Below are 24,453 nucleotides of genomic sequence, written 5' to 3'. Positions count from 1 at the left end.
GAATTCGGTTCCTGAGAGGGGGTTGTCCTGGGGGGGAGAGCTCCCTGTCAACCCGCATTGAATGTCACTTGAGTGAGAAATAATGTTTGGGCTGCTTTATCAGCCCTCAGGCAAATGTTGCAAAGAGCAGCTCAGCCAAGCACATTTGAAACATCCAGAACCTCCATTGGGATCAAGAGATCCGCTGGGGCCCCTTGGATAATAACATGGACTGTGGATTCTGTTCTATGCCACTTATAAGCCATGTGACCTTAGTCGAGTTAGCCTCTGTGCTTCATTTCCAGACCTGTGAAATAGGGTCCTACCGGTATCTTCTCATATGGCTTTTGTGAAGAGTAAATGAGTAAAACACACAGAGCAGTGGAACAGTTCTGGCTCATTATCTGTGTTACTGGCTGGCATGCAGGTATGCACTCTGAATACCAAGGGGGTGCTCCCTTTAACCTTTTCTCCAAGCTGTCAGCACAGATCCCTGGGGGCTTCTCCTTGGCCCAGGTAAAGGACTGGGCCACCCACTTTCAAAACAAGTCCCCACTTAACATCCTCCCTTCTTTACCCAACTCTCTTTCTTGCAGGCATTCCCTTCCTTTCCTCAACACCAGAGGGCACTTCATGACGGGCACCACAGGCACTCCAGCTTGGGTTCTCACTCAGTCCAGTTGGCAGGAGCAGGGACCAGCAGGTGACTGAACTTGAACCTGAAACCTATCACTCTGAACAAGGAGATGGGCTTCTCACCCAGCAGAGCAGCCAACCAACCAGCTGGCACACTATCCAGACCTGTCCTGGACCACTTTCACAGAGCCCTGTTCTTTTCCTTCTGAATAGTTATCAACGTTTATAATCCTGTCCTTGTTTTGATGCTGATCAGGTTAATGTCCTTCTCCTGCACTGGACTGGAAGCTCCCTGAAGAGAGGCACATACCTGTTCGGTTCACCTTCCATTTCAACACCTAGCATTGTGTCTGATGTATTTATTATTGATAAATACTTGGGGACTCATTAAAGTAATCTGTCTCTTTTCGTGCCTCCCTCTGCCCACCTACCCCTGTACCCCTGGACATCAGCCTGACCTGGGCTACTCATCACCGCCATCACAACCTTATCATCTTTGGTAATTGTCACAATTTCCTAAAATGCTTTCATTTTTTTTCTTATGAGTTCACTGCATAACAACAACTGCTTTACAAGATATTCTGACAAACCAATTCACCTGGAAGGGAGAGACTTAGGAGGGGAGGGTTTGCACTTCCTTGAGGCTCCAAGGTTCTTATTTATACAGTGGAAGTAGTAATACTGAGTTGAGGAGCCATTGTAATGCTTAAAGGCGATCATGGCAGGCAAGGGGGCCGGCAGACACAGACATTCAATAAAGGGTCAATGTTCGCATCAGTAATATGGTACGATTTTGACCCAAAGGAATGGGGACTATCTAGATGAGCAAACAGAAGACTTTAGTGGGCTAATTCAAAGGCTAATGAGAAAAGGAGTTGATTGAATCCTATATTTTTCCTTCTAGAATGTACAAGCAATACCAGTAGGTAGGTGTTACAAGTAATTAGATTTTTCTCAGCTAGAATTTCCTAACAATTTGAAGTGTTTGAAAATGGAATTGGCTTTGTGTGAGCAACCTGTCACCGGAGGAAATCAAACTGAGGTGGTATGCCTCCTTTTTAAAAATGTCTTTGAAGATGTTGTGCATCAGGTAGAGATTTGAGTTAGGTCACTTTCCCTTACACTTCATAGTTCTATGGTAATTTATGATTCTATGAGATCCTTTCCTAACTCCCCCACTTTTCTGAGAGAATTATTTTTGGAATGTATGTTTGTATTGATATTTGAGCTTTCACGTTCTGTCCATAATTAGATAGTACATTCCTTGAGGACAGTATCTTGTGTCTGTGCCTTACCACCTTCTGCCTAATGTACCCAGCATTGTGCCGGATAGTCACTGGGTGCTCAGTAAGCACTCTTTGGGTGCTCCAAAGAGGAAGGGGGGGATCCAGATGGGTCTGGCTCTCAGAGAGAAAAGCTCCCATGCTAAAGTAGGTGGGCTACAGGATGCTATTTCCTTCTCTCCTTCAAGGTAAACCTCAGCTGCATAAGTTGAACAGTTAAGAAGGAGATAACCACAGGAATGTCGGGGATTCTATCGTCCCTTTTGAAATGCGAAATGAGGCTTCATCTCTTTAGGTATCTTTGTGGAGAAGTCATTTTTTAAAAAAAACCCACATGAATGAAAGATTAGGGTTAGTGATCTCTGAAGATAATTTGCCTTCTCAAATTAAGTTTTTTTTTCACTGTAGGGCTTAAAAGGTGATAGTGTGAACAAACAGGCTTTATTCAGAATTTAAATAGGAATGAGATCCCTCATCATTATGGAGCTTACCCCACTGTAATAAGCCTGGAGGCTAAATGCATCTGCTTGTTTCAGTATAAGTCGCCCTTGAGAGCCCCTTTGTGATCAGGTCCTTAGGATTTCAGGCAGGTTGGGCAGGTCCCATAACAATCTCTCTGTAAAGGAAAGCTAAACTTGACCTTTCTATTTCATGCACATTAAAGAGGCTTAAATCCAAGGAGAATGGAGACATTTTTGGAGGAGATGGGGCTCCCGGAACTTGGGATGGGACATCTGGGTGGATGATTCCCCCAAATGTATAGCTCCCAGATTCTTCTAAACCCCCAGAGTCTGAAGAGTTAGCCCTTCCCCCCACCTCCTTATTAAGAGCCAGCACTCTTGTCTCTACTCCCACTCCATCTTGGTTGAAGACATTTCAAAGACTCTCTCCACCATCCCCTCTCCCAGTCACTAGCCTTATGGCTAGGGTTAAGTCACAACATAACCCAGCCGGGATGTTCTGGACCTGGTAATGGAAGAAGGGCATTGAAAAACAAAATGCAACTGAGTAAATTGAAAGATCTAATTGGCTTTTTTGAATGATCCATGAACCAGGCAGCATACCATCCTAGCAGAGAGAAAGGCGCTCTGAGGAGCTATGCAAAATGGAAGACTTTACAAGCAAGAGGCAGGGCAATGAAGTTATTCTAGCAAAGAGTGCACTGTGTCAGGCAAGGCCACCTTTCCTTGGGGGAAGGCAGGGGTCTATCAGGCAGGTTACTTCATGAGTGCCGACCAGGTAATTCTAGATTGACTGATTAAAGGTTGAATTCCTGGGAGAACCTGAAACTATGATCGTTAGATATTAAGTGTTGGATTGTTGAAGTGGGGCTGAGCACACTTCAACAGTGACTCCATGTTAGACCCTTAGAAAGGGAATAGACCGCAAAGAAGCCACAAGTCCTGGTCAGCAGGTACGAGCAAGAGTCAGAGGAGTTCATATGGTACCGGATTTTGAAAATGCTGGATCGCAAGGGCTGAAACACAAGATAGGATAGGGAAGATTATATTGATTTGGGAGCAAATCCAGAGATACAAGGTTTAACGCCTGGCAGGGCCTCCGGGAGGTATATGACTATGCTGTTCAAATGGCTGCTAGCAGGATGGAAAAAGTGATGCCCCAAGCTAGATAAAGCTGAAATGCCAGAACTGCCTTAGTAGGTGGTGGAAGAAGAAATGAAGAGGCTCAGAAAAGCCAGTATGCTAGAGTGGATACACTGTAAGGCTGATTCTGTAGGCTGTCTACCGTGACAGATGATCCTGTTCCTTGGGAAGCCCTGGGCAATACATCACTCACAAATCTAAAAGCAATGAGCTAGTGAGAAGAACGCCAGCATCACCAAAAAGCTCAATCAAGAGCTTTCTAGAAGCCAGGGATGAAGACAGGAGAAGTAGGCAGGAAATTCAGCTTGGTGATACCAACAGTGATGGTGGGTCCAGAACCAAAAAGGCCGGATGGATGCAGTTATTATGATGAATATAGGGTTGGAGTGGCAGCCACAGGGGCCTGACCCACAGAGAGTGATGGGGATGATTAAAAGAACACCGTGTTCTTTGAGGCAAAATAGACACTCAGCCAACAAAGCTGTTTCTCAGCTTGTACGATTAGAAGAAGTGAAGGATGGATGACAAGGAGACTAAAGGCGGTGGCCCAAAGAGCATGTCATGATCTCTCGCCCATTTTCTGGACCTGAGCCAGTTTTCAGACTCAGACTCAGCCAGATTCCCCGGAGACAAAACCCTGCAACATCATAGCAATCATGGTCAGTAATGATTGCATCAGTCCTTTCCAAAGAAACCCGCAGTCATTTATTTGGGGAATGTATACCAGGGAAAAGGGACTCTCAAAGGTGTGGAGGACTATATAGGTAATAAAGCAAGTAAGTAAGTAAGTTAGGTCCTGGCCAAGTGGTAATTTCTCCAGCCCCTGAATGGATAATTGGGGTTGGCATGCTTGTTACTTGGATCCCTGTGATGACGTTTTGGGGTGGTGGTGGGGTTCGGAGCTGACGACCAAGAAAAAATTCTTGAAGATGTGTTTGGGGGAGGTAAAGTCAAGAGGAAGTTGCTTAAAGGGATTTTCAAATGCTAAAGGGGACTCACAGATTCCTGGAGGCCTAGCTATTGCCAAGCTAAGGTTGTTTTTCCCTCTACTAAAGCATGAACATTAAGACAGTAGGGAGTTCCTAGAGATTAGGCTATGGATAAGATTACCTTTTTCTTGTAATTTACTAAGATATTTCTATACTGATGGAGACTTACTTCCTGCAGGACTGTGACCTCCAATAGTTGACTGTCTGTTTTCCGTCCTTTCCTTTGTTCTTGGACAGGCAGTATCCCACCTGGAGGTGGGGGGGGGGGGCGGTTGTTGTTAGCTTCGTCTTATGTTCCCTCATCAACTGGATCTTCAGCTTATGCAGAAAGAACTGTCATAATGGGGAAGGTCAAGCAGAAGGCTCTGAAATCGTCCCACTCCCTGCCAAGATGATAAATACAAGACGATAGCACATGGGGGCAGGTGTTGATATTAATACCACACTTAAAGATTTAAAGCTTCCGTGGGGCGCCTGGGTGGCTCAGTCGGTTAAGCGGCCGACTTCGGCTCAGGTCATGATCTCGCGGTCCGTGAGTTCGAGCCCCGCGTCGGGCTCTGTGCTGACAGCTCAGAGCCTGGAGCCTGTTTCAGATTCTGTGTCTCCCTTTCTCTGACCCTTCCCCGTTCATGCTCTGTCTCTCTCTGTCTCAAAAATAAATACACGTTAAAAAAAAAAAAAGAAAGAAAGATTTAAAGCTTCCCATGGTGTCTTACTCAGTTCAATAGCTGGCCTCTGCAGAAACCTAGTGGACCCTGAAGGGTGACTATAATCTACTGCACACCCAATCAAATTTTGGCCCCAATTCCAGCCTCAGTGTCTATTTATCTCTCACAACAGAATTGACATGGCCTCAGGCCCATAGTATGGAGCCTTGAGGTGGTGAATGCGTCCTTTGCTACTCCCTTTGCAGAACAAGAGAGACCATCCGCATTTACATGGGTAAATAGCACGCATATTTACAATTTTGTCCCCAGGCTGTGTTAACTCCCCTGTCCTCTGTCATAACATAGTCTAAAGGGATCTGGACCATCTGGGCATCCTGAAGCATATCACATCGATCCATTATTTATTGATGATATTGTGCTAATCAGGCCATGTGAGCAGGAAGTGGCCAGCATGTTGGAGGCGTTGGTAAGACACAGATGCCTCAGAGAATGGGACATAAGCTTATGAAGATCTGGGGACTGTCACAGCAATAATATTGTGCAACGATCAGGGTCCTGCCAGAAAATCTCATCCCAAGTAAAAGACAAGATATTACAGCTTGCACTTCCTGCCACAATGAAGGAAGCACATACCTGATGGGCATCTTTGGTTCTGGAGACGGCACATGGCACACCCGGAAATACCGCTCTAGCCCACGCACTAAGTGGCATAAAATGTTTTGTCAACCTTAAAAACAAAATGGCAGGTTATTTTACCAGCCCAATGAGTTTATTTAGGAATAGGAGAGAAATTGCAATTCAGGACAAGCAAACTATGGTGAACCACAGGCCAGTTGAAAGAGACAAAGGGAAGGTCAGCTTTTATTAGGTTTCAGGAGGAAACTGGGGAGGGTTATTTTAAACAAAAGTTCATTGGAGAAGAGCCAGTGTTGGAGGTTTCGGCGGGTTCTCATCGCTATATGGGGTGGTCAGCACATTGTTGCTGGGGGCAGGGAGGGATCATCCTTCTTTTTCTTCAAAATAGGAGATAAATTCCTCTGAGAAAAAATGCCCTCCCTTGTCCAAGTAATTTTCCCTTTCTTCTCTCTACTGGTGAAGCAGGCTGCAATATGGTACATGCGTGAAAGTGCCCCCTTCAAGAATTCCTGGCTCCATTTTACATGAGGATTTCACAGCTTCTCCCTTTGAGTGGGGCCCAGAGCAGAGAAGGGCTCCGTAGCACGTCCAAGCTGATGTGGAAGCAACCCTCCTTTTTAATATCAGAGGTACAGGTGTTGGGGAAAGATGCTGTGTGGGGCTTATGGCCAGTCCCAGTGGAGGGATCACAACTTGGTCACATGGTCCCCTGGGCTTCTTTTGCAAAGCCGTGCCGTCTGCAAGGGAGATCAATGTGTCTTTGGAAAAACAACTCTTGGCATGATACCGGGCCCTGGTAAAGATGTAGTACGTGAACCCAGGACCCCAAATGAGTGTGCATCTGGAGCTGCCCATCATGAGCTGAGAGCTATTACATCCACGAAGTCATGAGGTCAGTAGGCCAGCAGCAATTCATCATAACTGGGAGCGGTGACTCACTAAAGGCTTTAGGACACCAGCCAGCTGCATAAGTGCGCAGCCCGGCCTCGCTTCAGCTGCCATTGTTGCACCAGTGTCCCCCCCCCACCGCCCCCCGGTTCATGAAGGGCCATGTAGGAGCAGACCTGATGAACCGCATGGCAGAGGAAGGCAAAAACCCAAGCTTCATTTATGGATGAGCTGGTTCAATACGTGGGTTCAAGGGGAAAGTGAACAGTACGTATGTTACAAGGACTGGCTTTGAAAACCACTTGGCAAGAAAAAGTCCTTCCGATAGGCAGAACTTTGGGCAGTGTACCTGACGTTTTACTTTGTATGGAAGGAAAAACGGCCTGATGTTAGGCCATAGACAGAGGCCTGGATAGACAAAGATTGAAAGATTGGTTGGAGGCACGTGGATGGGTATGGGAGCGGCATGAAGTGCAAAGCTCTTTGCATCATATGCTAATGCCCACCAGAGAGTGCCCACCATGGAAGAGACCCTGAATTACCAAGCAGACAGAATGACTTGGCCATCTGACATCAGCCCACTCCAGGCACTGGCCACCATGGTGCTGGTACCAGGGACACAGGAGGGACGTAGCCACAGTTAGAGGGATGGGGCTATGCCCTGGCTCCCACAAACTGCAGAGGCTCCTATGAACCGAGGCTGAGTTTAGCCCTGTTGCCAATGACCATCCAACCCACCAGCAATAGAGCAACACCCTCCCACCCCCCATATAACACTATTCCTCGAGGAGACCAACTGCCTCCTTGGTGGCAAGGTAATTATTTGAAGCCCCTTCCATCTTGCAAGGGCTCATGATTCATTATCCCAGGACAATGTCTATTCCAAGTAGCATCGTAATGAAATAATCCCAATCAGTAAGAAACATATTTGTTTCGATCCCCAAACGCATCACTCCAGAAAGATTGTGCTAAAAGCTGTTGCTCATGATTTTCTGCAGCGATCTATGCCAACAGCCTGATGTGAGCTCCTGTTAAGGTCTTCGGCTATACTCCTGTGAACTGTGAAATGATCTCCTGGGATTCTTTCCTCTGTGCTTTTCCTAGTGGTCTGTCCATGAACTTAAAGCATCTCAGCACCCCCCAGACTGCCTTTGGGATGTCTTCCGTATTCGGAGGGCTGTGAATGTGGCTGGATTGCCATCTTTGCTAGCTGCCAAATGATGGTGGAGGTCGTAAAAGCCTCCTAAATGTCGTTATAAAATGATTGCTGGTGTTACACAAATACTTTCTTCTCTTATCCTTTGGAGGAGTGGCGAGTCTCATAGTTCACCTTCCTCTACGAATTTCTAAGTAAGTAAGTGATCAAGGACTTCTGGTTGTGCTAATAATCCAAGTGTTTTTAACAACATTTTCTTCAACATCCAGTATTGTGACCAGAGCTTGAGTCGGGAAGGGGGAGAAGGGCTGTGTCTATTTCGCAAACAACTAGGACAGAAAAAGCTTGCATACGTAGGTAGAGCAAGCAGAAAGCTTTGCAGTCATGTATAAGGAGGAATAGGCTTTGTCTACCGGCTGTGTGGACGCCTACAGCGTCTCTATATATCGCTCTTACTTTACTCATTAGACAACATGTTTTGGAGAAGGAAGAGAATACAGATTGTGGTACAGCCCAACTGGCTTTCCTTGCATTGATTAGCTTTCTGTTTTCTGATTTTGAATCCAGTGTGTCTGTTTGGCAAATAAAATCCTTTACGAAAACTGGGATTGGGGAATTGGAGGGCAGGGAATGGGTAAAACTCTTCCCAGATCTGACGTTTGGTCTTACTTATTTTTTTTTTTTTCTGGAGTCTGGGACTGGGAATCAGAAGGTCACAGTGTCAGAAACCTATGTAAAGAGACTTCCTGTGGCTTTCTGTCAGGCAAAAGAATTCATTTACATTCTTAAGAGTAGCCAGTGCAGAGTTTTTTCTTCCATACTCCTTCAGACAGGGGGCCATCTTGGCTCTCGGTCAGTGCTCTGGAAAGTGGCCTAGTGCTTTACAACCAATTGAACTTGATTATGGCTTATGTCTTCAGTAATCAAAAAGTCTCCAAAGTGTTCAAAAGGAAACAAACTAGAAAAAGGTATCCTTAAGGATGTAAAATGACTGCATTGTTTATAAAACAATACGATTTGACTAACATTTATTGATTTTTTAAATAATGTTTTCAAGTGTATTTATTCATTATTGAGAGAGAGAGAGAGAGAGAGAGAGAGCACAAGCTGGGGAGAGGCAAAGAGGGAGGGAGACACAGAATCCGAAGCAGGCTCCAGGCCCCGAGCTGTCAGCACAGAGCCCAAGGCGGAGCTCAAACCCACAGGCCGCGAGATCATGACCTGAGCTGAAGTCAGACACTCAACTGACTGAGCCACCCAGGTGCCCCGACATTTATTTAAAAATACAAAATCGATCCAAACATGTCTTGAGAAAACTTGACTTATTTTTAATCTTTCAAATGCCAAAATGATCAAATGGCCAAAAAGAGAAAAGAAAAAAAGAAAGAATAAAGAAAGAAAGTGGTAGGCCTCTGAATAGATGAAAACCTCCAAAAAGGACTTTTCTCGAGGGTTTGATTATCAAAACACACCTGCTCTCTGTCGCTGTAAGCTAAGCTATTAATATTATCAGCTAACATATACCGATATTTTACTACATGCCAGGAACGTTAAATTACATGGACTGTCACACTTAATCCACCAAATAATTTATGAGGTAGGTGCTATTAGCTCCTGTTCTCAGATTAGGAAAACAGGGGCTAAAAACGGATAAGTAATCTTACCCATATCGCTTTCCTAGTAAAAAGTAGGGCTGGTATATTAACTTGGAAGGAGTCTGACTCCAAAGTCTATGTGATCAACCACGATGCTCCGGAAGGAGCTGGGAATGGAAAATCTGGCCAAGTATTAACCCTCTCTTTCCACCATTCAGTTCCGGGGATAAGCAGGGCCGCCATGCACAGTGTTTCCGGTTGTGCGCTACTTAAGCATGCCACGGCTAAGGGGATGCCCCTTCCCTTGTAGATGTATTCTAACTTATATGAGAGGCGATAGGTGTTGGTGAAGATGTGAAGCTTCTAACCAAGTCCCGGGGTAGCAGCACACATCTCCGTGCACACAGAATCTGGCACACACACGTGCACGAGACCACCTTGTCCCAGCCACACGCCAGACATCCCATGGTATTATTTTTTGTCCTCTCCTATTGCTCTCGGGGACACAGCTCCTACCCCCAAACTGTCTTCCAAACCTGGAAGGGTGAATGCATGAGCCAAACAAGCTGCCACCTCTAATTATTGCGCAACAAGATGTCAATCGCCTTGATTTTTCTAAAGGAGATGTGTCCTTTCTACCTGGCACAAGGGTGCTCTCTGGGGGCCCTGGTGAGGACCTTCTTTTAGAACCAACAGAGGTAGGCATTACATCCCTTACGAGGAAAAGAGCCCACCCATGACATATTTCCCAAAGCAAAATGTTGGGGTTATGTTTAAGCCTGTTGGCTGTCCTTCCTCCTTCGGGATGAGCCCCGTGTGTCAGTGCTCTCTTTCCGTGGAGGTCATCTCATTTCCTGGACGGTGCTTTGGCTGGAGCATGAATTAGCAACTGTCAGGCATGCAGTTGAGCAGGGAGTCCGTGACCCGAACTGGCTCTCCCTGGGAGCCTAAGGGGTCAGGCCAGCAGAAGGCACCAGCTGCCCAGCCAGACCATAGGGGAATTCCTCTCCTGAATTTTCTCCCCTCCCCAGATTGTCTCATCATCACCCTACAGGGGTCAGCTAAACTGGGGCATCCTGAAAAATCTGGGGCTCTGGACTGGAGGGGAAATGAGAAGTGGAAGAACGGAGATCCGTGTGTTTTCTTTGATGCCACTGTCACCACCCCTGGAAGAGTTCTTCAAGAGTAAGTGACAGGAAGGACCACAAGGAGCCAGGGCTGGCTCCCCCCTAGAAGAACTAGAAGCCGAGGCCCGATGTGCCCTGACTCGCTGCAGGTGTGGAGGGGCGAGGGGCACAACTACGTCTCGCACTTGAGGCTTCCGGGGCTATAGCCCCAGCTGCTTTCCAGCGCTCCGGTGCTGCCTTCTCAGTCTCAAGGTTAGAGGGAAGACGCTAGAAGGTGTCCAAACACCAGCATCTCAAAGAGACAGAGAAAAAGAAAAGTCCAGGTGGATTTTACTTCTGGGCTGAGATGGATAGAGAAGCCTCAGCTAAGCCCGGAGAAGGACAGGTGAGATGCGGCTTCCCCCCTCCGCCTACCCCCCCACCCCAGGTTGGGGTCCTGTCTCCCAGTGGGGGGTGGTGAATTTCTGCAGTTCTCAAGCATGCATTCAGGGGCCCTCCCCACAGCAGGCCGGGCTCACTCCCAGGGGGCCAGGAAAGGTCTGTGTTGTCCAGGCTGCAACATCGCCCTCCCACCTCCCGGCTCTCCTGATCCCCTTGACTCTCCCTCCCACCAGAGTGCAAGACTCCTTTGAGGCCCTAAGTAATGTAGAACCAACAAATGTCAGAAAGAGAAGGAAACATGGAGATCCACAAAGTTCTTCTGCTATAGTGGAGACAAGGATGCTTGTTCTAGGTCATTCCATCAGCCACAGGCAAAGCAAAAGCTCCTGAGTCCTGGTTCTGTGCACTTCTCTCTGTACCACAGGGGCTCATTTCTTTCTTGTCAGCTGCCCCAGGGGTAGGGAATAGGAGAGGAGTGGGCCTGGTAGGGGGTGGGGGGGGTGGGGGAGTGGGTAGGGGGTGGCCAGTAGGGATCCGGGGAGTCCTAGAGCAGCCTGTGTTGCAGATGAGATAGATGTCCTTCCTGGCAGGACCAGGGGATGAGAGTGCCCCCCCCCCACCATGTGGCCCTCACCCCCTAAGATGTTGTGCATTATAACAAAGGCCTGTAGCCCCAGGCTGCTGAGTTAGGGCCCTCTGTATCCTGCAGAAAGGCTTTCTGAAGGTCATTGGCAGGGTGGGGGACTTGGAGACATTTCCTCCAATATAGTCTTTTCAGCCTCGGATCAAGGCTAATAGCACCCTGGAGGCCTTTTATCTCACACTCTGTGCTTCCTCATTGCCCCTCGGAGGCCAGGCGGCTTTTGCTCCTGCCTAGAGATTGCTGCCCCAGGGGACTCCAGAGGAAGCGGGTGGTGTGGTCTACAGACTTTGACCTCAACCTGTGCTGTGTCAGCACCTAGTGCGTTAGGAAAACCAGCCCTAGGAACCTGGGCTTGGTGGACATTAATCAAACAAACAGATTAGGCGCAGGCACACCTGGAGAGCCTCTGGGGGAGGGCAGGCAGCCAGAAAGCTCTGGACGGCACAGAGAGCCTATGGCTGCCATGGCATTGCCCAAGATGGGGGCATTGTGGAGGAGGCATGAGAAGCCCGAGGGCTTTTCCAACCCCAGCCAGTCTCGGGGCTCTACCTGGATAGAGAAGCCAAGGCTTTGGCGGGGCGGGGGGGGGCTGGTTGGGCAGAGCCGAGCTGGGGTGGACAATTTGTAGCTCCAGGGCCAACCCATGGAGCCTGCCACTCTCGTGTCCTCTACTCTCCCTTCCCTTCCCTTCTTTTCTTCTCTGCCCCCTACTTCTTGCCTCCCCCATTCCTTTTTCTCCTCTTTCAGTCTATGCCCCAGCCTGGCCAGCGGCCTCGCATGGCTTTGTCTAGTTGGGCCAGAGGGGTGGGTGAGCGTCTCCTGCCCATGGCCCAGACCGCTGACTATCTGCTCCAGTCTTCAACATTAGTGAGGCAGGGATTAGAGGAGGAAGGAGACAGTGATGGCTAACTTTAGTTTGCCTTTTTTTTTTTTTTTTACAGGTCCCAAGAACTGTAGGCAGTAGACAGATTCAAAGCACAGATTTTTGATTAATCAAAAAGCATCCTTGAAAACCCTAGGAGGAATACAAATGAAGTATAACGTACAATCTCTGTCTTTATAATCAGCAGACAAGGGAAGACTGTTGAGTAGGGATCAGTATGGTGTCTGTGACGGGAGTGGTCAGTTCACAATAGCTGTGTGCTGTGCTCCTACACCGTCCTGCATCCTGTTCCAGAGCCTGGGGGCAGAGATGACACGCAAAGTCCCACCCCAGGCCAGCAGGAGAGACCAGAGCAGAGGGAGATCAGTGTGGACGGGAGGACAGGGAGGGCTTTCTAGACGTTGTGGAGAAGAGACAGACGAGGACAGTGACGCAGACAATTGCTTTTTCCGACAGCTCATTTTTAATTTTTTTTTTTAAGGTTTATTTATCTTTGAGACAGAGAGAGACAGAGCATGAACGGGGGAGGGTCAGAGAGAGAGGGAGACACGGAATCGGAAGCAGGCTCCAGGCTCTGAGCTGTCAGCACAGAGCCCTACATGGGGCTCGAACCCACAGACCTTAAGTTCATGACCTGAGCCCAAGTCGGAGGCTCAACCGACTGAGACACCCAGGCGCCCCCCCCTCCACCCCCGATAGCTCATTTTTAACTCCTTGTTACTGACCGGAGGTACACGCCCAGTGAAACAGAAGGTTTCCCTTGAAGGAATCAATTCTCCTTCCGCAAAATAGAAGGGGGGAAGGGGGAAGTGGGAGGTTGCTGCTCTGCATGGAGCACACTGCCAGCACTTCCGACACAATCGAGTTTCACTTGTGCAACAACCCCCTTACGCATTTACTTATTTCCCTGGAGAGGAAACTGACCCCCCCCCCCCCCCCCCCGCCCAAGATTCCGGGCTAGGTGTAAGCTTCAAGCGTGTGGTCTTAACACTCTCTGTGGCTCCCCCAAATTCAGAGCTCCACGCTGGCAGGCGGGTGCGGGAGCTGGGATCCTACAGGGGGAGTCCACCTCTTCTGAACCCAGAAACCCCGAGGGTAGGGACGTTGTAGCCTTGGTGGTGGTGACCCAGGCCAAACACGCGTGCTTAGGAGTGAGAGATGGAGTCACGCTGGTCTCAGAGGGGGCAGTTCCCGCCCTGCTCTTGGTTGGATGTAGCCCATCCAGCCGCAGCGCTGAGCAAACTGAGGTCCTGGAGAGAGAAGGGGCTCGGCCCAGGTCTCCCTGCTCCGCACCCTCTCAGGCTTTGTCCACTGCAGTGTTTTTTGCAGGTCACCAAGCAGAGGGCAGGATGGAAATTGCCCATCTTCCTCACGCTGTGCCTGTTGCAAGGTGAGTCCCAAACCCAGCCCAGACTCAGAGCTTGCGGGATGAGCCCCGTGCCTTCCAGGCTGCAGAGATTTCTGGCGGGCCCTCAGTGGCGTTCAGGGCTCCCACGGAAGTTTTGGGCATACCCCGGCTTTCTCTCCGGGGATCCAAGGCCCTGCAGTGGATCCAGGGAGTGGTCAGATCTAGGCCCAGGGGGAATGGGAGAGGCAAGAGAGAGGGCGTATGCCTGTTTTGATCTTTTCTAGAAGATTCACTGTCTTGCTATGCCCAATATCTCTGCTCTCTTCCATTCAAATTGATGGTTGAAAGTCGGCTGCATTTGCAAGATAAGGGTTCCAGGGCTTGTGTATAAAAGACGGCAGGCAGAGGGCTCATTCCCACTCATTCAAAAAACACTCAGTGCCAGGCCCAGTACTGAGGACTTAAAGGTGCAGATCTGTCCTACATGAAACAGTTTGGAGTTGACAAAGAAACGAGATGGGTCAATAAAATTTACATCTATGCATTTACTGATTTAGTCAACATACATTTATGGAGGGCTGACCGTATGCCCTGCGCTAAGGGAGGGTGGATGAAAGAATCTTGCCAATAGGTGCTGGCAGGCTGGTGTGGTGAGCCTGGCCAGGTATAGATCCGGCTCAGATGACAAATGGCCCTATGTGCTGTGGTCGGCATTTTATTTTATTTTAATGTTTATTTTTGAGAGAGAGAGAGAGAGAGAGAGATCACAAGCGGGGAAGGGGCAGAGAGAGAGGAAGACAGAATCCGAAGCAGGCTCCAGGCTATGAGCTGTCAGCACAGCCTTACGAAGGGCTCAAACTCACAAACCGCGAGATCGTGACCTGAGCCGAAGTCAGATGCTTAACGGACTGAGCCACCCAGGCGCCCCAAACAAATCAGAATTTTAATGAATCAAGGGTAGCTAATACAGGATCAAGAACTCTGTACTATAATCAGACCATCTCTTTATTTTAATCTCCCCCCAGCCCCTTTAAAATTTTTCCGTAGAAACCAAAGCCCCCAGATGAAAACTCAGGCAGGCCCATGATTTTTCTGTTAACATATTAGTGTAGGTGAGAGTTCTGACTGAATTTCTTTCACTCTGGAATGCTAAATTTGAAGTTCTAAGTGTGCAGTTAAATATTTTGGTTGGCCCTTTAATCTTCCTTCAACGATATGCCCCATCATCTACCCAAGGCCTACGGTCAGGAAGACACTGCAGGGGGGACGCGGTGGCCGTCTTCTCTGTTCCTCTCTTCTGCCTCCTCCCCATGTTGGCAGTTGGGGCTCGGGACCCCAGCAGGGTCCCAGGAGTAAAAGGGAGGAGAGGCAATAGACAGGGAGCTCTTGCTTGCTGGGGTGGCCTGGAGCTCTCTGGCCTGGCAGGAGTTTAGAGCTGGCTCTTTCTTTGGTGGGTGCATTTGTGAACTTAGATGGTCCCCTGATGGCCCATCTCCTCCCTTCGCCCCAGGTTCTGCTTTGACCCCTCCACAGAGAAGACCCCATCTCAGATGCCTGCGGACCGTCTCTCTGCCCTCTGCACCCCGTCTCTGGGCCAAGGAAACACTCACTCCTTTCTCACCCCTCTGCGGGAGAGAGAAGACATCCATCGCAGGTGCAACCACTTTCCCTCTGTCCTGCCTCAAACCTCTTGTGCTCTCTCAGACAGAGTCCGTCTCCGGTCCATGGCTGCCCCACATCTGCAGTGCCCGCCCCCCCCCCCCCCCCCCGCCCAACTTGCTCCTCTCTGGGAGAAGCCATAGCCACAGACGACTGCCGGGAAATGATGGGTGAATGCGTTCAGGGCATCTGTCTCCACTGAAGGGCAGAGAATCTGCATCAGGGGCCCCAGATGGGCACCACGTTGATCTAAAGTGCTAGCTCTTTCTTTAATTTCCATAGGTGACTAATAAAAATTCCAAATGACATGGGGGCATCTGGATGGCTCAGTCCATTAAGCATCCTACTTCGGCTCAGGTCACGATTTCATGGTTCATGGGTTTGAGTCCCGCATCAGGCTCTGTGCTGACAGCTCGGAGCCTGGAGCCTGCTTCGGATTCTGTCTCCCCCTCTCTCTGCCCCTCTCTCTGCTTGCGTTCTCTCTTGCTCTCTCTCTCTCTCTCTCCCTCAAAAATAAAGAATAAAACATTACAAAATAAAAAAAAATCCAAATGACATATAATACATACCAAATACATTCCAAATTATACATAATATAACATATATCCCTTAATTATGTATAACTAGGAGCGACTGATCAGTAATCTACTGAGCTCTTAAGGGCCAGTTAAATTTGGTATCAATAAAAGAAAAAAAATGTTGATTGCAAGAGCTGATTACAGACTCTTTCTTTTAAAGTTTATTTTTGAGAGAGAGAGAGAGAGAGAGAGAGAATCCAAAGCAGGCTCTGCACTGACAGCAGCGAGCCCAATGTGGGGCTTGAACTCACAAACCATGAGATCATGACCTGCGCCGAGCCACCCAGGAGGCCTTGGTTAAGGATTCTCAATCAGCTTTCTACAGCGAGGTCGGACTGCCCCGTCCTGCCGATTCGTGGAAGAGACATACAAAAGATTGTCCCGTGTGTGCCACAAGCAGGTCACAAGAATTCCTGAAAGCTAGGGCACGAACACTTTATCAGGGCACTACCAATGTTGTCCTGAGATGGTCCTTGTTTGTAACTGAATATTCTTGACTCTCAATGATAAATTGCCACTTATCCTGATGAAGAGCGGCACAGTTGTGATGCGTCATGTAATTACATCTACCGTGAATATTGATATAGTCGTGGCTTTTATGGCCCTGAGTCTTCTAGAATTAGACCTTCGGACATACGCAACAGGCAGGGCCAGCTCGACGAGCTAAGAGGGCTGGGTTTAATGCTCTGCTATTACCCTGGTGAACAAGGGGTTAATAATTTTGCAACAAGGGGCTCCGCATTTTCGTTTAGCACTGGGCTTTGCAATTATGTAGCCACTATGGGCAACAGGATATTAAACTTGGGTATTAAACTGAACCTACTTGTCTTCCGAGGCTCTAAAGACACCGACCCAGTTGATACGCGCCAGGTACCCACAGCCTAAAGCAAGATATTCTGCTGCCTGGGCAGGAACGCGCAGAGCGGTTATAAAGCCGGTTGTCCCTGCAATAGCCCGCCGTGCAGCCGTCTGAAGAATCGTGAGCCCCCAGCAGAGCTCACCGGGAGAGCCGCTTTGGAGAGAGATGTCCATGTGTTGCGCCCTCCTCCAGCTCCCAGGAAGAGCTCTGGCCGCCCGTGTGCCCGGCGAACAGAGCACAACTCTCTGCCTCACCTTCCCCTCTGTTCCTCTGTACCCAGTCCCCGATGGGCCTAAACACCAGTTTTGAGTAGAAGGAGTAGAGCAAAGAGACTGGAACGGCAGCCAGTCGTTGGACTGGACTGACCTTACCACCCTGGGCCAGGCTGGACTTTTTCCCCATCCGAGGGAGACCGTGAGAGTTACCACGAGTGAGGTTACGCCTGCGATTCATCAAGCAGCAGAGGCCGTGTGAAGAGACAGTGAGAGACACGACAAGCCTTGTTTCTGCTCGCCCCAGAGCGAGTTAATGTCATTCAGTAAACAGGCCGTGGGCAAAGCGGGTGTGTTCACAGGCCCGTTCAGCTGTGCGTTGATGGGAGCATGTGGTTGTTTACCCTCTGCCGGAAAATGCTGGGGGGGGGGGGGCGAACACATCCCCAGTCACCGGTCTGGGGATGTACCCACCAAGTGGACCGGGATACCGGTGTTTCAGGCACCCTCTCCGCTCGGGGGGAAAGCACACTAACCTGTTCTTACCATCGAACTATCTCTTGTGTATTCACTCCACCAACCAGACTGCAGCCCTCTTGTCAGATGTTGACCCAGGCCCTGGACGGACTCGTAGGAGAAAGTCTGGCACATGATAGGAGCCAGCTAACAGTTGGAAAGAGTATTCCTGCATTTCTGTCTCTCACATGGGGCCCTGGATACAGCTGCATTCCGTATCTTGGGGTACTCCCGATCCAGGGGCTAAGCTCTGACATTTCTATGTTGATTCTTCCTCGCCTCACTTTCACGAAGGTGTTTTTCTGGCCTACTCCCTAATTCCGACAGAGTCTGGAGCTCGTACCTCCCCACCGTGACCTTTCGCGAATCTCCCTTCCCTCTGACCATTTTTTTTCCCTCTCTCTGCCCGCAGACGCAAACGCACTGAAGGGCCCGAGGCTGGTGTCTGGGGAGCCGGGGGGAACTGTCACCATCCAGTGCCATTATGCCCCCTTGGCCATCAACGTATACGAGCGGAAGTACTGGTGCCGTCTCAGCCCCCTGACGTCGTTCTGCCACACCATTGTGTCCACCACTGGCTATGCTCATCTTGGCTACCGTGGCCGCGTGACGTTTGCAGACTTCCCGCAGAGAGGCTTGTTTGTGGTGAGGCTGTCCCAACTGTCCCCGGATGATGTGGGCCGCTACCGCTGTGGCATTGGGAAGAGAAACGACATGTTCTTCTTCAGCATGAATCTGACCGTCTCTGCAGGTACGGGCTGACGGCGGGTGGGTCAAGTCTGGTGAGGGGAATGCTGGGAAGGAGAAGGTGTGGGAGAAGACTGTCCGGTCCAAGAGGCCCTTAAACCTGAGGGGAGCGATGAGGAAAAGCTGGGGGTGGGGCAAGGACTTTAAGAAGTAGGCTTTCAGGGGCGCCTGGGTGGCTCAGTCGGTTGAGCATCCAACTCTTGGTTTCGGCCCAGGTCATGATCTCACAGTTGCGTGAGTTGAAGCCCCATGTCTGGCTCTGCACTGGCAGTGAAGAGCCTACTTGGGACTCTCTCTCTTTCTCTCTCTCTCTCCTCCTCTGCCCCTCCCCTGCTTGCTCTGTCTCTGTCTCTCTCGAAATAAATAAATAAACTAAAAAAAAAAAAAGTAGGCTTTTATTTCAGAAAGAAATTACCTTCGGGAAGGTAGATATTAGGAAACACTTCCAAAATGAATGCATGCAGACTGCCTCACCCAAATCCCCCCGCATTTTGTGGCATGTGTTTTTGGAGAGGACTCCAAGAAGTTGAATTGAATAATATGGCTTCTTAGGCACATGGTGTCTCTTTGTTCAGACAAGCAGAGCAGGTAAGAGATGCGGGACAAAAGAGGCTCTTCCTGAGACCGAGCCCCTTAGCAGACATCTGACAGCTTTGAGGTCCATGCTCTGTGTGGCAGGTTCCAGAGAAGTGACCCAGAATCGGGCACCCAGAGCCTGGGGAAGGGCGCCCAGGCAGTGGAAGACCAGGAGAGAGGCAGTGCCTAGGATTGCATTTGTCTTGTTCAGTGTCACTCTAACCATCTGCTGAGATTGGCTGCTCTATTTGAGGACCCGTATGTGGTGGGCTGTGGGAAAGAGGCCAGTATGGGCATGCAGGACATCTCAGTAGAGACTGTGGGCATAAAAAAGAGAGAGAGAGAGAAAGGACCATAAAATGTCAACATTTGCAAAAAGATTAGAGATTCCACCCGGTTTTCCCCTATTTTTATCTTATCCAACATATTGACCCAAGACTGTGTTGCTTAATGAAGATGCATTCCTTGGGGCAAACACTTTAAGCCTGAGATCTTTTGCTAAATCCTGTAGGCAGCTGGGATAGCCTTCCTATGCGGTCTCCTTCCGCCATTGACAGGTCTTTCCAGCGCCGTCCCCCCACCCACTCTGGCTGCGGGTGAGCTCGTCGTGGCATCCCTTGGAACAGCAACACCGGTGGCCAACAGATGGACCCCAGCAACCTCCCGGATGACAGAAAGACAAGGAACAGGATTCCACAGAGTTGCTCTGACTCCAGGAACCAGGAAAACAACAGCTTCCGCTGAGGGCAGGCAGACCCCAGGAACAACTGGGGCAGCAGCTCTAGGGACAGGTAGTCGGGTAGAGAGTTCTGTCCGGACAACAGTCCCCATTCCAGAGAGTTCGGCTTCAACCATCGGAGATATGTCCAATACGACAGAAGGTGTTTGGGTGTGGGACGCCAACGGCTCGGTAGGGGATTCGGGCAGGCCCAGCGAGGAAGGGAGGGAGATAACAACTACTGAGGCCGATAAGCCACAAGAAGAAGCAGAGAAGGTCAGAACAGCTCTGGATGTAGTTGGGAAGGTCATAGGGACCATCAGGCCAACAACTCTGGTCTCAGAAAAACGGGTGCAGGAAATCTTGCAAGAAGCAACAGCCATTGCTAAGCCCCAAGCCCTGGGTTCCATTGAAAGAACTACCCCAGCTGCAGGCGTGTGGACCCTGGGGCCCTCCAGCATACAGGTGGCGTCTGAGGAGGGAGCTACCGCAGGGGACCTAGACACGCCTGCTGGATACAGCGATCCCCAAGCAACACCAAGCCAGGCCCCGGCAGCTGGGCCCAGGAGGCCCCTGGGCAAGGGGTATTCCATGAAGAGGTAAACTCCCAGCCCCTCCTCTCTGCCCTACTCCAGGCATGCCCCTCCCTGGGCTGACCTCTGTGCCCCCCCCCCCCCCCCACCTGCTCACTTCTCTCCCTTTGTCACCTCAGGACAGCAAAGGGCAAGGCCCATAAACATCACAGACCCTCCCTTGTTCAAGGCTCCTTGCTAAGAAACCCTGAGTATTTTCATGTGGTTTTCAAGCAAAGATCAAAACAAAAGAGTAACAGAATATTTAGGTGGAACCTTTGGGACTTTTTTTTAAAAGATGAGGAACAAAAGCTCCAGACAGGGGAGGTACTTGCTGAAGCCACAGGGGAAGACTGTGAAACCATGGGGCAGAGCCCCATGCCCAGGGTGGATTCCCTGCCTCTCACTCAGTTCTCTTTCCCACGGTGACACAGAGTGGCCCCCACCTGCCTCACACTCGGTGCAGTAGGGACAAGACGGGGGCTCCTGTCCCAGCTCTGCTACGAACCCGCCGCGGGAATAAGGGGAGCCGACTTCCCTCACCTCAGCTTCTCACCTGTAAAGCGAGGGGCGAGGGCTGAATGGCCTTCAGTCTTCTGTCCAGCTCTCGCCCGCCCTCCCCTGCACTCTTCTCATCCCCACCTGTTACTTCCACTCCAGGGCTTCTCCAGGAGAGAAAAACATCTCTCGGATCCTGACTCCTGTCTCTACGGTGCTCTTCCCCCTCACGCTTGTGGCTCTCGTCCTGTTGCAAAGGAGGCTCCGGATAAACAGGACCTGTGAGTTGAGCCGAGAAGGGAGTGCTCGTTCCCACCGGACACCCTCCGGACTGGGTGGGGTCCCGACTGGTAAAAGTGCTAAATTCTAGACAGAGCCATTTAACCGGTCCTGGCCTTGGTTTCTCAATGAAATGGGAAAATCAGTTATGCCTCAAAGGCACCCCCGGGCAGAAGGAGAAGCTCTTTCAGAGGATGGCAAGCCATAAGCTAACGGTGGGCATGGGAAATGCATGAGCCATGCCGGCAGCAGGCAACAGGAGCACAGGGACCAGGTGCGGGGAGCAGACCACATTTGCACCCTCTGCCTTCATGGCCCAGCCAAAAGCCTCTTCCGGCTAGGTTTCCGTACTCCTCAAGGGAGTGTTCCGTGGTGTTTAGCTCTGATGAAGAGAGGGCGAGATGTTCCGGGAGCAAGTGGAAGAGGCTGAGGTGCTCACACCCAGGACCTCGAAGGCCTGGCCCAATCCTTTTCAATCCAAGGGCTCAGTTGCAATTCATCTGTGTCAGGAAGTTCCCAGAAGGTTGTAGGGGTTGGGGGGTGGGGTACTCAGGGAATCGCATTCAGTTCCCAGTTATCCTCACGGCATGCTCTGTGTCTGTGCAGCTCAGGAGACAGAAGGGACAGCAGGGGTCACCTTGATTCAGATGACGCATTTCCTGGAACTGAGCCTCCAGCCAGACCAGCTGCCCCACGTACAGAGGAAGATATTCCGGGATGAGTCTCCTCCTCAGGCCCGTCTGACTGTCCCCGAGAGGCACCCTGGCCCCCAAGGAATGGAACAATAAGCTGTTCAGTCCCCATGGAAAGAGAGCCAGGACGAAACAGCATGACTTCAGCCTTTTTTCATCCTTCCTCCACCTATACAGAGGGAAGCAAATGGACTGGGGAAACAGAGTCTGGCCGTCCTTGGGCCTAGGAAAGTCAAGCATTTCCCACAGCCAAAGGTGGTATATGACTCAAAGGAGGCTGCAAGAAAGGATTTCTTAAACATCGGCGGAGGTCACCTAGGAGAGTGTGGAACTTCCATTTCCGGGAGTTTGAAAATAGAGGAGGCTTCCAATTGCTACGAATTCTTAGCCATCATTCCTACTCCTTGCTAGGCATCCCCTTTTCTCAGGTCTGTTAGCATTCAGCCTGCTGCACACATTTATTTAATCATATTCACGTACACGAGGCTTGCCTTCTCAAGAAGATTCTAAGCTCCTTTAGGGCAGTAATTGTGTTTGACCCACATCACTATGTCCCCAGAGAACTTCCAATTCAGTAGGGCGCCCAGTAAGTATTTGTGCTGAATGGCTGACCAGAGGGCATGCGCTCAGTGGCCTCCGAGGTATTCTGAGTCCCCCTTCACTCCCCTCCAGTCCCCCGGAGGACTCCATAGGCAGGTGTTTTCTCCATAGAAACGAAAAGGCACAACCCCCATTCCTCAAATCGTCCCCCCACATTTGGGCCCATAGTCATCATGCCACAGACCTTTTGACCTAGGCAAAATTTTCTGGGATTTTCCTAAATTCATGGGCGAGGAGGGTATTTTTCAGTAGATTCTCACCTTTTTCATAAAGCTCCTCTTGTTCAACGGCTTCTGAATCCTTGAGATCAAGGACTGTTGATGAAGTTGGGAAATGACCATTTGGGGGAGGGAGGGGGGTGGATGACAGAGAAGGTGGCCAGAAGGAATTTTATGTGGATTCTGCTTTTATAACCTTTTCATCCCATGCCTATTGGGGAACTTTCACTCCATCCTTGGTCCCACTGTCTTTCAGGCATTACATCGGCTCTTTTGTTTTGCCGAATCTGTTAACCAACTGTCTGAACTTCATGTTTGGGCAAAGCAGCCTTTGAGCAATGGAAGAGAAAGAAAAGGAAGGCTCCAATGTCAAGTTGAGAATTGTCAAGTGGACATTTCCAGAAGGATCAGCCCTGCCTCCTAGGCTGTCAGCAACACCAGAAACACTTTGTTAACACATCCTCACAGCTGGTGCTGAACCCGGACACTCTCCCCAGAAAACCATGGAGATTTAGTCTTCAACTTTGGTGACAGAGACCCCAATGTTTTGGATACGTAGGGAAGTTGAAAACATCTGACCAAACAGAATCACAGAATTTCAGAGCTAAAAGGTCCTTAGAAGTTAACCACTCTAGGGTGAGGTAACTGAAGCCGTGCGGGGGAGAAGGAAGTTGTTTAAACCCAGTTAGGAATAGAGGAAGGCTCAGAAAAGAGAGCTCATAACCTTGATTTAGTGCTTTCTCCACTTCGTCACTGCTAAACAATGTATCAAAGCAAAACTAGTTAAAAATAAATCAATGACACCACTATGGCCTTGCTCCACACCATTTTCATGAATGCTGAAAAACCTGTAAGAGATAGAGAGATAAGGCAGCCACATCAACCCATTCAACCAATAAGGAAGCGGGCCCTGGAGGGTATGTAATACAGCTAAGGTCGTTTGGCTTATTAGAGGTGGGGACAGACTGAGACCCTCCCCCCGCTGCCCTGGATCACTCAGTGCAGGATCACCCCACCTAACTGGTGTTTACCAGGGGCGTCCACAGAATGCTAGCTTCTCAAGATTGTTAAGAGGTATTCTGAGGGGGGGAACAAAAAAAGCTTCGGTAGATCAAACAAGTTTGGGAAATGCTGGTTAAAGAATAAACAAGTTTCTTTTGCGTAGGACTTTTTGGAGCCTCTAATCCACTAAGATGCATTGCAAATAGCCGTGGGGTGTGGGGACATGATGAGTGTTTTCCCAGTGTTTTGGACTATTGTGTGTTGGTGAAGCAATCTCACTGGACCGGGATCCTCAGATCACTTACTGCTTGGGAAGTTGGATGCACTAAGGCAGCGGTCAGCACCCCTTTTCTGTAAAGGGCACGATAGGAAACACTTTAGAGTCTGTAGGACACACAGCGTCTGTTGCAACTCCACACAGTTCTGCTGTTGTAGCACTGAAACAATGACTCTGACAGTGTGCCAACAACATTTTATTTACAGAGATAGGTGGCAAGCTGCATCTGGCTCCGGAGCCACGATTTGCCAAGCCCTGAACTAGCACACAAGACTCCGATGTGAGGGATCAGACCCTCATTCTTCCTCAAAAGCTGCCCTTGCCACGCTGCTCAGGGACCTCTCCTTTCTCCGAATCCCTGTAACACTTTCTGCTTGGGGTTCAGCAGTCGGGGCACCCGGCCTGACTGCCCCATCCTGGGGAAAGAGGGGACCAGCTCGGCAAGGGTGTTGGCCACGTGGCTGGAATCGGGAGCGGCTTCTAGAAGTAGGACCAGGTGCATTAGGGAAAGCTGAGGTCCACCGGCAGGGGACGAGCTAGTACAAGTTCAAAGGGTCAGAGCAGAGCCAAGATTAGAGTCTCAAGGCCTACTGTTCGGAGCCGGGCAGAGATAAGATCTGAGGGAAATTCTCAC

The 24,453-nt window shown here is 49.8% G+C and overlaps 1 protein-coding gene across 3 annotated transcripts; it reads left to right on the top strand.

Moving 5' to 3' along the window:
- Positions 1-10,430: 10,430 nt before the first annotated feature.
- Positions 10,431-23,707, top strand: FCAMR (Fc alpha and mu receptor). Of its 3 annotated transcripts, none has more exons than XM_027074583.2 (7): positions 10,431-10,946; positions 13,798-13,858; positions 15,327-15,470; positions 18,053-18,391; positions 19,521-20,280; positions 20,914-21,032; positions 21,637-23,707. In XM_027074583.2, the coding sequence occupies exons 1-7, from the start codon at positions 10,908-10,910 to the stop codon at positions 21,816-21,818; spliced, it is 1,644 nt and encodes a 547-aa protein (XP_026930384.1). In that variant the 5' UTR covers positions 10,431-10,907; the 3' UTR covers positions 21,819-23,707. The 3 variants fall into 3 exon arrangements, with proteins under 3 accessions (XP_026930384.1, XP_026930385.1, XP_026930383.1); XM_027074584.2 differs by having other exon boundaries at positions 13,786-13,858; positions 22,797-23,707; XM_027074582.2 differs by having other exon boundaries at positions 10,434-10,946; positions 13,786-13,858.
- Positions 23,708-24,453: the final 746 nt, after the last annotated feature.

This window comes from Acinonyx jubatus, chromosome E4 (assembly GCF_027475565.1).
Source record: "Acinonyx jubatus isolate Ajub_Pintada_27869175 chromosome E4, VMU_Ajub_asm_v1.0, whole genome shotgun sequence".
NCBI classification, from domain to species: Eukaryota; Metazoa; Chordata; class Mammalia; order Carnivora; family Felidae; genus Acinonyx; species Acinonyx jubatus.
This window is presented reverse-complemented; position numbering and strand designations above follow the sequence as displayed.

Bases quoted from the DNA above. Each gene is read 5' to 3' on its own strand.
- FCAMR (XM_027074582.2), top strand. From the start codon at position 10,908: ATGGATAGAGAAGCCTCAGCTAAGCCCGGAGAAGGACAG. The intron at 20,281-20,913 runs GTAAACTCCCAG...CTTCCACTCCAG, and splicing joins AAGGGGTATTCCATGAAGAG to GGCTTCTCCAGGAGAGAAAA. The intron at 21,033-21,636 runs GTGAGTTGAGCC...GTGTCTGTGCAG, and splicing joins GCTCCGGATAAACAGGACCT to CTCAGGAGACAGAAGGGACA.